A 14,044-nucleotide genomic window follows, 5' to 3' on the forward strand; every position below is an offset into this window, starting at 1 on the left:
AACATATTCCATGCTTTACATTTTGTGACAGTGGTCCCCGAAGATAATCGTCTCCTTGCCATGTCTTCTGGCCAGGTCTATGCCCAACATGTAGTGTGGAGAAGCTGATGTATTAGGCACAGACCTGGCCAGAAAGACAACAATAAATCCCTGGGGTCTGCTTGGTGTGGTGGGCTGCTCCAGCCAAGGTGGCTTCCACTTTCTGCCTGGGAGGAAAAAGGTGCGGGCCCTGACCCTTGTGAGGAGGCAGGGCAGTGAAGTGGTCTGTCTTTCTCACTGAAAAGTCAAGCGTGATTCAATTCACAACTTCAGCAGACCTTGTTTAATTAGTTTTTGTTTACTTACCAAAAAAATTAAAAACCCACAGAACCAAATCCTAAATGACTAAATAAATCCTAAATAAAAATGGGTTTGCTCCACAATATTTCTTAGGAAGATCAAGAACCAGCAATCCAGATACCCTAAAGGTCCCAAGTGTCATGGGCAAGTAGGGTTTTTCCTGGTAAGATGGATCCCTGCATGGGGTTGGATAGTTCTGTGCCAAGAAGCTTGTTGGGGTGTGTGACACCTGGGCTGTATAATGAGATAATCCTGGGTTATCTGGCTGAATCCTAAATGAAATCTCTAGTGTCCTCATAAGTGAAAGACAGAGGGAGATTGTAGATAGGCAGAAGAATAGAAGACAAGAAGAGAGTAGGCAAGGTGATGTTGGACCCAGATAACCAGAGTTGTTGCTTCACAGGATAAGACATATTAGCAGCCACCGCAATCCGAAAAAGACAAATGGATTTTTCCCTCAGAGTCTCTGTAGAGAGTGAGGCCCTGCTGACACTTCAGTTTCACCCCAGTGATACTGATTTCAGACTTCCAGTCTCCAGAACTGTAATGGAATAACTTTCTTTTGTTTTAACACTAACTCTGTGGTAATTTGCTACAGCAGCCATTGGAAACCAATGCATTTGGTATCTCAGAACATATATTATGCACTTCCTAATGTGTATATGCACATTCCCTTTTCCTTACCAGGAATGCCTAAACCACCACTTCCCTTTTGAAATTTTCTACTCATTCATGAAGATTCAGCTCAAAAGCTACTTCCTGATCCCATCAACCACAATTAATCATCCTTACCTCTGTTTGGTAACTATGTCCCAAGGGATTAGAGTAATTTCTTCCACAGTAAGTGGTAGGTAAAAGACGACCAGGACACCAAAAAGAGTGTCTAACAGGCTTTAATGGGGAAGCACTCCGGGGCAGGTTCTGGGACCTGAAAGAGGCAGGTCAAGGAAATCCACGCCCAGACCGTGCTGGAGGTGGCTTATGTGTGTTCATTGTAAGGGATGGTCAGGTTAATGGACGGGGGTTCGGATAGGTCGCCAGGCCGAGGCGTCGTGGGCTGATAGGTCCTTCTACGTGGCTGGGGTGGGGCAGCTTTAGCTGGTGAAGTGTGCTGTCATTGGTCCCCAGGATCTGGGAGGCTCCTTCCGTTAGGGACTTCGCCCACCGGCGGGGGAGAGAAGGGGCTGCCCATCATGGCCCCGGGGTCTGGCCTTACAGTGTTTTCAATAAATACTTGCGGAATGAATTAATTGTATCATGTATCACAGTTGTTGAGACAGTTGTTTCCTCAATTAAAAGTAGCTTGAAGCCCAAGGGTTATGTCTTGTAATTTTTTGAATGATAATTTTTAGTTGAGGAAAAATTCATATAACATAAAATTATTCAATTTAAAGTTTCCAGCTTAGTAGCATGTGGTACTTGTACAATATGCGCAACTACACAGTGCAGTGGCAAGTATATTCAAGGGGTCAGATATGGTAGACAAAGAGCCTGAAGAACTCTGGATGGACGTTTTTAACATTGTACAGGATGCAGGGACCAAAATCATTCCAAAGAAAAAGAAATGCAAGAAAGCAAAGTGGTCGTCTGAAGAAGCTTTAAAATAGCTGAGGAAAAAGAGAAGCAAAGATAAAGAGAACAGGGAAAGACATACCCAATTAAATACAGAGATCCAGAGAATAGCAAGGCAAGATAACAAGGCCTTCTAAAATGAACAATGCAAAGAAGTGGAGGAAAACAATAGAATGGGAAAGACTATAAATCTCTTGAAGAAAATTGGAGGTATCAAAGGAACATTTCATGCAAGGATAGTCATGATAAAGGGCATAAATGGTGAGGAACTAACAAGAGCAGAAGAGGTTAAGAAGAGTTGGCAAGAATACACAGAGGAACTCTACAAGAAAGGTCTTAATGATCCTGATAACCATAGTGGTGTGGTTAATCACCTAGAGCCAGACATCCTGGAGTGTGAAGTGGACCTTAGGAAGCATTACCATGATTAAGCCAATGGAAGTGATGGAATTCCACTTGAGCTATTTAAAATCCTACAAGATGATGCTGTTAAAGTGCTGCTTTCCATATGCCAGCGAATTTGGAAAACTCAGCAGTGATGACAGGACTGGAAAAGGTCAGTTTCATTCCAATCCCAAAGAAAGACAAGGCCAAAGAATGTTCAAACTACCATACAATTGTGCTCATTTCATAGGCTACTAAAGTTATGCTCAAAATAGACTTCAGCAGTACATGAATTGAGAACTTACACATATGCAAGCTGGGTTTCAAAGAAGCAGAGGGACCAGAGATCAAATTGCCAACATTCGTTGGATCATGGAGAAAGTAAGGGGGTTCAATAAAAACATCTACTTCTGCTACAGTGACTATGCTAAAGACTTTGTGTGCATCACAACAAACTGTGGAAAGTTCTTAAAGTGATGTAAGTACCAGATCACATTATCTTTCTCCTGAGAATCCTGTATGTGGGACAAGAAGCAACAGTTAGAACTGGACATAGAACAAATGACTGGTTCAGAGTTGGGAAGGGAATATAACAAGGCTGTATATTGCCACCCTGCTTATTTAACTTCTATGAAGAGAACATCATGCAAAATGTCAAGTTGGATGAATCGCAAGTTGGTAAGATTATACTGTGGTTTGCCTATATTGTCAAATAGACAGTAGCACAGAACACTGAAACAGAAAATTCTAAGTATTTTTATTACTCAATTAATATTTTTATACTCATTAGAAACCAGAATATATAGATTTTTTAAAAATTTCCCCATTACCAGAAGGTACCAGGTCACTTTCTTTGTAAGAGGTACTCATAATTCTTTCAAGTAGTCTACAAATAGACTATTAAGGAGGTGCTAATGAACCGTGTATTGTCAGATTCTCGCACTGAAACTGTTTCTGTCATGTCTTATGCTTAACTCTAGGTCTCTATCGTCCTACCAGTGGAAAGGTGTATATTAGTGGATATGATATCTCAAAAGATATGGTTCAAGTCAGGAAAAGCTTGGGCTTGTGCCCCCAGGATGACATATTGTTCCATCACTTGACAGTGTCAGAACATCTCTATTTCTACTGTGTGGTGAGCCAGAGATATATTCTTTTTTCCCACTCTTTTCATATGCTTCAGGCAGTGTGACAAAGAACCAACATCTTTATCCTTATTTAGTGGAAATTCATTTTTTTGGAGACATTGTTCCTTAACTATAAAGGGGGGAAAAGAGAAGAAAAGGCTCATGTCTAGATAACTGTGTAAGAAAAATCCTGATGAAAGGATTTTTCTAAGGACAAAGTTGGAAGCACCATGTAAACTCTGGCTTCTTTTTTAGATAAAAGGAGTACCTCCAAAAATACGTTCTAAAGAAATTAACAAAATGCTGCTATCTTTTGACCTGATAGAAAAGCGTGATGCCCTTTCAAAGTCACTGAGTGGAGGAATGAAGCGTAAACTCTCCATTATTATAGCACTTATAGGAGACTCCAAGGTAAAGAACCACTAACATGGGTCCCTGCCCCAGCTAATATATAAAACTGAGCTGACACAACCTATGAGCTGATATGAATCTAACTCTCTAGATGGAACTTCCCAAATGATAATCAGAGGGTATTTCCATCATTGATCCAGTTGATAAAATATGGTTATGGGGTTTTAATTTATTGTTAATTTTTCAAAGTTCTTAATATAGTCTAGATTATGTGTTTTAGCTTTGTATATATCCCCCATGTAAAATAGTAAGTTATCACATAAAGAGCATAACATGAATTAAATATGATCATGGAATTGTTCTTCTGATCTATAGGTGGTGATACTTGATGAGCCAACATCTGGCATGGACCCAGTCTCAAGGAGATTCACCTGGGATGTCCTTCAGAAGCATAAAGAGAATCGTACCATCTTACTGACAACCCACCACATGGATGAAGCTGATGTCCTGGGTGACCGTATAGCTATCATGGCGAAGGGTACTCTGCAGTGCTGTGGCTCTACAATTTTCCTGAAAAAAGTTTATGGTCTGTCTCCCTTTGATCACTGTTTGGATGCTAATGCCTGAATAACATTCTTTAACATAATTTTATTATAATATTTGTTCCTTTACACAAAACTTCTTGTGTCCTATTGCATTAAATCTAAACTATTTAAATTGGCTATTTGTAATTTATCTATCTATTCCTATTATTTTTCATTATGATACGATGAGTATATTCTAACTTTAAAAACTCATTCTATTACTGACCTCAAAAAATTCATGTTTCTTTCTCTCACCTGGCTTCCACTGAAGTTAGTTTTTGTTGGAATAAAGTAATACTTCCAAGGTATTTGGTTCATAGACTGATAACTTGTAGGGGAGAAAATGAGTGACTCAATATCTCTGACCCTTCTTTCTCTATTGCCAAATCAGCATCACTCCCCTCTGGTGTAATTAGCTAATTACTTTCTAGTTTATTTTCATGAAATCATCTTGAAATGTGGTAGTTGATCAATAGGAATTTATTGAACAGGATATGAATAAATAGTGAAATAAAACAATCGATTTTAATAAGAATATAGTCTGATTAGTCAGTAAGACCAGTACATTAAAAATGAGCCATAATATCATATATAATTGAGTTCCAAAATTACAAGGTTCAAACCAGTAAGCATATCAAGGCATCAGAATTGGAGCATACAAATCAATGAGAATAGTTAAAACTGACATTATTCTATTAATCATTAATTTGGTGTTTGAATTCATTCATTCAACTCACACTTATTTTGGGTGAGTTACATTTAATGTTTATACACGTTTATCTCATCTCCTCTTCATAACCTCACCATTTTTATGGAGCAGAAAACTGCCGCTTATTCTTAAGTCTGAGTCAATCATGCAGTTAAGTGGCAGAGTTTTGGACCTGGGTTCTTCTGACAACAAAGCCCTTGTTTTACACTCTAACATGCTACCATTTTCCCTTTACTCTATCTCAAAGAGGATATTGAGCTGAGTTTTAAGCAGTATATTTGGTGAATATCAGAAATAAAGGGACTCATACTTTTGAATGTTTTTTCACTTACAGATGGGAACATATAAGTTAATATTCCTATAGCAGATTAGTTGTAGGCACAAAATTATTACCTAAGTATATTAATGCTTTTAGTTGTTGACCTTAAAAAGGCAATGAAGGAAAGAACACCTCTATTTTAGAAAATGATATAAGTAAGTAATAAAAGTATAAGGATAAAAATGCACCTTTTTTCTCCTGGGACAAAGGAGTCAGCCGGCATCAAGAGTCTTTGGGGGAGAATCAGTGAGAAATTAAGTCTGATGGACAGGACATTGAAAACAGCAAGAGTGGTTTGCATTTGATGTGTGAATGCATGTGTAAGACAAATTTAGAAATTCAGAAGCCCCATTCAAAAATATAATAGAAAGATAGCCTAAAGTAATGTATGCTAAAATAAGAATATGACAGGAAAAATAATTATGTGTGTCTATAATCCAGTGCCTCAGACAGTAAAGTGTCTGTCTACAATGTGAGAGACCTGGGTTCGATCCCTGGGTTGGGAAGATTCCCTGGAGAAGGAAATGGCAACCCACTCCAGTACTCTTGCCTTGAAAATCCCATGGACGGAGGAGCTTGGTCCAGGCTACTATCCATGGGGTCGCAAAGAGTCAGGCATGACTGAGCGACTTCACTTTCACTTTCATATACATAAATGTGTATGTGTATGTATGTATGTATATATAAAATCGTAAAAGGGTCAGAAACACTTGGTGACGATAGTCCATGTAGCCCATTGTCACAATAATGAAGGGAAGACTTCCTAGTACCGTGAGGTGAAATTTTGAAGTTTTCATTCATTAATATGGTGAAGTAAAAGTTTCCACTTTAATGGCATGTACCTGAAATGTGATCATTGAACATTAAGTATGGAAAGAATGACAGAAGGAAGGAAATTTTTTAATATATAAAACAATAGAAAAGTGTTTAAGCTTTTTCTTTTGTATTGGAGTATAAGTGATTAACAATGTTATGATACTTTCAAGTGAACAACAAAGGGATTCAGGCATATATATGCATGAATCCATTCTCCTCCAAACTCTCCTCCCATAAAAATTAACAGGTTTAAATTTTAGTGAAAATATGAAACCAGTAAATCTCAAAGATTAAAGATCACTTGCTCTTAAACACAGTATTGATGCCTTGTAAAAACGAAATTTTAAACAAGCAAGATCCTGTGCTTTCTGGTGGTAGAGTATATTTATGTGTTTGATTGGGGCAGATTGCATTTTAAAAATTTTGACCTTTTAAATGGACTTTTTCAGGTGTGGGATACCACTTAATTATTGTAAAGGATCCTCATTGTGATGTTAAAGAAATCTCCAAACTGATTAAATATCATGTACCAGAAGCCAAATTGGAGAATAATGTTGCAGCTGAATTATCATTTATCCTACCCAAGGAGTACACAAACAGGTATGGATCCAGAGAATGTTAGATAATAGTTTGGGGTTATAAGAAATCACTATTACTTTTTAAAGTTTCCTCTGACTTGACAAAGATTGTGTGCAGCTGTCATTTGACAAGTAATGATAAAAAAAAAATTACTTCCTAAAGATTTCACTGTCTGCACAGAGGGAAGTTATATAACTTAGCTTGCATTTAGTTTGTCTTGGTATCTTTATTTCTATTTCTTACAGTCTGGTGTTAAGTAATGACAAGAAATGATAAGCTATTTGCACAAATTTTGTTCAACTGATTTGCTGAGATTATAAGAAAAAAGTGGCCTATCTGGCAGACCTTGCCATATAGTTTCCTAGAAACTACAGGAAACAGGCAATTTGACCATAACAGTTAACCAAGCTAGTTACCAAAAGGAGGAAAAAAAATATTAATTGTACTTGGGATGTTTATCTTGATTAAGAGAAGAGGAAAATAAGAATACTTATGATAAACTTCCAGGGACTGTGCCAATTTCATCTTCTTTCAAGTTGTAGTTCAGTTCAGTTCAGTCCAGTCGCTCAGTAGTGTCCAACTCTTTGCGACCCCGTGAATCGCAGCACGCCAGGCCTCCCTGTCCATCACCAACTCCCGGAGTTCACTCAGACTCATGTTCATCGAGTCAGTGATGCCATCCAGCCATCTCATCCTCTGTCATCCCCTTCTCCTCCTGCCCCTAATCCTTCCCAGCATCAGAGTCTTTTCCAATGAGTCAACTCTTCGCATGAGGTGTCCAAAGTACTGGAGTTTCAGCTTTAGCACCATTCCTTCCAAAGAAATCCCAGGGCTGATCTCCTTCAGAATGGCAGCTTGATATTCTCTTGAAGCAAACTAATTGGCATTCTCAAAAGAAGATTAATAGAGGGGAACTTCTTCAACTTTCTAACGAACAAAATCCCAACAGCCTACATCATACATAATGGTGAGAAACTCAAAGCTTTCCCATTAAGATCAGGAACAAGGAAAGGAAGTCCTTTCTCTCCACTGCATTCAACATCATGCTGGAAGCCTTAGCTAAAGCAATAACACAAGACAAAGAAATGTACATACATTGGGAAGAAAGGAATAAAACTCTTTGCAGATAATACAATCATCTTTTGCATACTGTCCAAAAGAATTTACCAAAACAAACAAACAAACAAAAAAACCCTTCTGGAACTAGTAAATGATTGTAGCAAGGTCGCAGGATACAAACTTGATATAAAAGTCAATAACTTTTCTATATATCAAGAATTAGCAAATATAGTTTAAAATTACAAGCACAATGCCATTGACATTAGTATTGCCCAAAGCAAAATACTTAGGTATAAAGCTAATAAAATACATATGAGGAAAACTCCAAAATTTTCTATTTTGGAAGCTAATAAAATACATATGAGGAAAACTCCAAAATTCTAATGAATGAAATCAAGATACTAAATAAATATGAAGATAGTCCATTTTTATGAATAGGAAGACTCAATACTGTCAAGGAGTCAGTTCTTCCCAACTTGATCTATAGGTTCAATGTAATTCTAGTCAAAATCTCTGTAAGTTTTGTGGGTATCAACAAACTGATCCCAAAGTTTATAAAAAGTTTATTCAAATTAATCAACACAATATTGAAAGAAAAGAATAAAGTTAGAAGGCTTACAGAAACCAACTCTGAGACTTACTATAAAACTACCATAATCAAGATGGTATAGTATTAGTGAAAGAACAGAAAAATAGAACAATGGAACAAAGCAGAGAACCCAGAAAAAAAAAATATATATATATATATAGTCATCTGGTCTTTGACAAGGAAGGAAAAGCAATGGAGAAAAGATACTTTTCAACAAATGGTGATGGAATGAACAGTCAGACATCCACATGCAAAGAAAATAACCTAAATGCTTAAAATGGGTGATAAGGCCAAAATTCAAACAAAAAACTATAAATCTCCTAGAAGATAACATAGGAGGAAAACTAGATGACCTTAGGAATGGCAATGACATTTAAATTACAACACCAATAGCACTTTTCATGACAGGAATAACTGAAAAGCTGAACTTCAATGAAATTAAATTTTTGTTCTGTGTTTGGCAATATCAAGAGAATTAGAAGACAAGACACAGAATGAAAGAAGATATTTGCAAAAGACACATTTAATAATTTAAAAAAAGTTACACAGCATATACAAAGAACTAGAAAAAGCAAGGGAATTCCTGTGGTTTTTTTTTTTTTTTAACTTCTGCTTTATTGACTGCACCAAAGCCTTTGACTGTGTGGATCACAATAAACTGTGGAACAACGTTAAAGAGATGGGAATACCAGACCAACTTACCTGCCTCCTGAGAAATCTGTATGCAGGTCAAGAAGCAATAGTTAGAACGTGACATAGAACAGCAGACTGGTTCCAAATAGGAAAAGGAGTACATCAAGGCTGTATATTGTCACTCTGCTTATTTAACTTATATGCAGAGTACATTAAGCGAAAAGCCAGGCTAGATGAAGCACAAGCTGGAATCAAGATTGCCAGGAAAAATATCAGTAACCTCAGGGATGCCAATGACACCACCCTTATGCAGAAAGCAAAGAGGAAGTGAAGAGCCTATTGATGAAAGTGAAAGAGGAGAGTAAAAAAGCTGGCTTAAAACTCAACATCCAAAAGACTAAGATCATGGCATCTGGTCCCATCACTTTATGGCAAATAGATGGGGAAACAATGGAAACAGTGACAGACTTTATCTTTTTGGCTCCAAAATCACTGCAGATGGTGATTGCAGCCATGAAATTAAAAGATGCTTCCTCCTTGGAATAAAAGCTATGATCAACCTAGACAGCATATTAAAAAGCAGAGACATTACATTGCCAACAAAGGTCCGTCTAGTCAAAGCTATGTCTTTTCCAGTAGTCACGTATGGCTGTGAGAGTTGATCCATAAAGAAAACCGAGCACCGAATAATTGATGCTTTTGAACTGTGGTGTTGGAGAAGACTCCTGAGAGTCCCTTGGACTGCAAGGAGCAAACCAGTCAATCCTAAAGGAAATCAATCCTGAATATTCATTGGAAGGACTGATGCTGAAGCTGAAGCTGCAGTACTTTGGCCATGTGATGCGAACTAACTCATTGAAAAAGATTCTAATGCTGGGAAAGATTGAAGGCAGGAGGAGAAAGGGACAACAGAGGATGAGATTGTTGGATGACATCACCAACTCAATGTATATGAGTTTGAGCAAGTTCCGGGAGTTGGTGATGGACAGGGAAGCCTGGTGTGTTGCAGTCCATGGGGTCTCAAACAGTCCGACATGACTGAGTGGCTGACCTGAATGGACAGCATGGATGAACTTTGAAATTACTACAGTAAGTGAAAGAAGCTAGACTGAAAAGGTCACATCCTTAGAGAACAGATTTGTGGAGCCAACAGGAAAAGGAGAGGGTGGGACAAATTGAGAAAATAGCATTGACATATATATGTTTACACTATCATGTGTAAAATAGATAGCTAGTGGGAATTTGCTATATAACACAAGAAGCCCATCCTGGTTGTCTGTGATGACCTAGGGGGGGGGATGGGGGAAGGGGAGAGAGGCTTAAGGGGGAGTGTATCTATATATAATTATGACTGATTGACATTATTGTACAGAAGAAAGCAACACGACCTTTTAAAACAATTTTCTTCCATTAATAAGAGCTATACTTTGTATATTCCATTTATATGACATGTTCAGAACAGGCAAATCCAAACCAGGATTTGGGGGAGGGATTTATAAATAACAGAAATGTATTTCTTGCAGTTTAAAAGCTGGGAAGTCCAAGAAAATTGCATTGGCAAATTTGGTATTTGATGAGGCCTGTTTCCTGATTCAGAGACAGTCATCTACTTACTGTATCCTCAGAGGGCAGAAGGAGCTTGGGCAATCTCTGGGCCTCCTGTTTTGTTTGTTTGTTTTTAATCAAATTTAGTTGATTTAAAATATTGTGTCAGTTTCAGGTGTATGGCACCATGATGAAGTTATACATATATATGTTTATGGGGCTTCGTTGGTGGCTCAGCTGGTAAAGTATCAGCCTGCAATGAGGGAGACCGGGTTCAATCCCTGGGTTAGGAAGATCCCCTGGAGAAGGGAAAGGCTACCCACTCCAGTGTTTTGGCCTGGAGAATTCCATGGACTGCATAGTCCTTGGGGTCGCAAGAGTCAGACACAACTGAGCGACTTTCACTATTCCCTCTCTCTCTCTCTCTCTCTCTCTATATATATATATATATATATATATTTTTTTTTTTTTTCAGATTCTTTTCCATTATAGCTTACTACAAAATATTAGGTATCATTCCCTGTGCTACAGTAGGCTACAGTTGGTTATCTATTTTACATATAGGAGTATGTATGTTAACGCAAAACTCCTAATTTATCCCTTCTCCTTTTCACTTTAGGAACCAAAAGTTTGTTTTCTGTCTTTGGGTCTGTTTCTGTTTTGTACATAGGTTTACTTGTATCATTTTTTTAGATTCCACATATAAGTAATATATGATATTTGTCTTTCCTTGCCTGGCTACTTAGTATGATAAATTCTAGTTTCATCCATGCTTCTGCAAATAGAATTATTTCCTTCTTTTTATGGCTGAGTAGTACTCCATTGTGTTGGGTTGCCCAAAATGTTCATTTAGGTCTTTCCATAACATCTTACAGAAAAAAAATCTGAAGGAAGCTTTTGGCCAACCCAATATATATGTATCACATATTTTTTTTTTATCCACTCATATGTTAATGGACAGTTAGGTTGTTTCCATGTCTTGGCAGTTGTAAATAGTGCTGCAATGAACATTGGGGTGCATATGTCTTTTTAAATTAGACCTTTCTCTGGAAACATGCCCAGTAATGAAATTGCTGTACCATAAGGTAATTCTGATCTTGAAGGGAGAGCAGTGAGAGGTCCTGAAGAAAGATCTTAGTTGCCTGCTCAGGAATTAAACCTGGGTAACATGGATGAAAACCAAGTCCTAGCCACTAAACCACCAGGGTTAGCTAGAAGCAAAGAGTCCCTGGCTCTTGCCCCTGTTTGAAATCAAGAATGTTTCAAGGAGGCAAAAATTAAAAACAAGTACAAAGTTCTTTGTTAGTGATACAGCACAATGTATGGGAGAGCACATAGGAAAACAGTTTGTTTATCCAACACAGAAACAGAGCAGAGATACACACCCAGAGAGAAAGAATATGGGCATCCCCTCTAATGAGGGGGAGCACAGTATTCCAGAAACTAGGCAGAGATACACATCCAGAGAGGAGTGCAGGTGTCCTGAGTGAGCAGGAGTGCAGTAAGGAGGTGAAATAGGTCACTGATATAGGATAGTCCTTCTGGGTTTTTGTCTACATTCGGCCAATTATCTTTTTTGGTTCTTCACACCTGAACCCTGGGTGTTCCACACTATGAACCTTCCCCAAGGTGTGGGTGCACCTTTTTAAGATGGATCCCACTACAGAAGGATCCATGCATCCACTATGAGTGCATGTCCATGCTTACTATGGGGTGGAGTCTCCTCCCTTTTTGACCTCCAAAGAAGCTTTCCTGTGTGGTGCCAACAAGGAAGTCTTCCTTGACCTCAGGAGTGGACACCACATTTCTTTGCTCTAGCAGAGCTCAGCTATTACCACTAGCTCTGTCCTTGGAGTATCTAGGTTAGAACAAAGCTTGAATTTTACTCCACTTGACAAATATCAGGTTTCTGACCCAGAGGCCAGAGGTAGGTATCTCCTACCTCAATTCCACTTTTAGTTTTAAAGGGACCTCCATATAGTTCTCCATAATGGCTGGACTGATTTACATTCCCACCAGAAGTGTAGGAGGGTTATTTTTTCTAATCAGCCTCTCTAACATTTGTTATTTGTAGACTTTTTGACTATAGCCATTAATGTAAGTTGATAACTAATTGTGGTTTTGATTTATATTTTTCTGATAATTAGCAATGTTGAGCATTTTTTCATGTTCCTATTGGCCATTCATGCACATTTTTTATTGGCTTGTTTGGGTGTCTTTTTTTTCTTATTTTGAGTTGTATGAGATGTTTGTATATTTTGGAAATTATTCTCTTTGTCAGTCACATCATTTGTAAATATTTTCTCCCATTCTGTAGGTTGTCTCTTCATTTTTTAATGGTTTTCTTTGCTTTGCAAAAGGTTCTAATTTTAATTAGGTCCCATTTGTTTAGTTTTGCTTTTGATTCCATTACTCTGGGAGATGAATTTTTAAAAAAATTGCTGTGATTTATGTCAAAAAGAGTTCTATGCATGTTTTTCTGTAAGACTTTAATAGTATCCAGTCTTACATTTAGGTCTTTCATTCAAGTTTATTTTTGTATATGGTGTTAGGGAATGTTATAATTTCATTATTATACAAGTAGCTGTCCAGGTTTCCCAGCATCATTTATTGCTTTACTGTCTTTTTTCCATTGTGTATTCCTTCCTCTTTGTCATAGATTAAGTAACTGTAAGTGTATGGGTTTACTGCTGGGATTGCCACCCTGTTCTGTTGACTTATGTGGCTGTTTATGTGCCAGTTCCGTACTGTTTTGATGCTTATAGATTTGTATCATAATCTGAAGTCAGGGAGTCTGATTCTTCCAATTCTATTCTTTCTTGAGATGGTTTGGGCTACTAGTGGGTCTTTTGTGTTTCCATACAAATTAAAAAATTTTCTGTTCTAGTTCTGTGAAAAATGCCATTGAATATTTGGTAGGGATTGCATTGAATCTGTAGATTGCATTGGATGGTGTGGTTATTTTAACAGTATTGATTCTTCCAATCCAAGAACACAGTGTATCTTTCCATTTTTGTCATCTTCAATTTCTTTCATCAGTGTTATAGTTTTCAAAGTGCAGTTCTTTTTCCTCCTTATGTAGGTATATTTCTAGGTATTTTATACTTTTTGATGCAATGCTAATTTGGATCATTTCCTTAATGTCTCTTTTGCTAGCTCATTGCTGGTATATAGAAATGCAACAGATTTCTGTATATAAATTTGGATCCTGCAATTTTGAAGAAATGTGTTGATGAGTTCTAGTGGTTTTCTGGTGGCATCGTTATGGTTTTGTATGTATAGGATCATATCAGAGATTATTTTTATTTTCTTCTCTAAATGTTTGTATTATCCACGTTTTCTTCATTTACTATATTTTTATTGAAATACGATTGATCTAAAATATTGTGTTAGTTTCAGATATACAGCAAAGTGTACAAAATTATTTTTCAGAGTATA

The 14,044-nt window shown here is 37.4% G+C and overlaps 1 protein-coding gene across 1 annotated transcript in view; it reads left to right on the forward strand.

Moving 5' to 3' along the window:
* Positions 1–14,044, forward strand: part of LOC138428860 (phospholipid-transporting ATPase ABCA3-like) — a 248,510-nt gene that overhangs the window by 118,485 nt on the left and 115,981 nt on the right. Inside the window, exons 10-13 of the mRNA XM_069569793.1 lie at positions 3,276–3,430; positions 3,678–3,833; positions 4,149–4,359; positions 6,651–6,801. Coding sequence (XP_069425894.1) covers positions 3,276–3,430; positions 3,678–3,833; positions 4,149–4,359; positions 6,651–6,801 — 673 coding nt within the window. The remainder of the gene's footprint in view (positions 1–3,275; positions 3,431–3,677; positions 3,834–4,148; positions 4,360–6,650; positions 6,802–14,044) is intronic.

This window comes from Ovis canadensis, chromosome 24, assembly GCF_042477335.2.
Source record: "Ovis canadensis isolate MfBH-ARS-UI-01 breed Bighorn chromosome 24, ARS-UI_OviCan_v2, whole genome shotgun sequence".
NCBI lineage: Eukaryota > Metazoa > Chordata > Mammalia > Artiodactyla > Bovidae > Ovis > Ovis canadensis.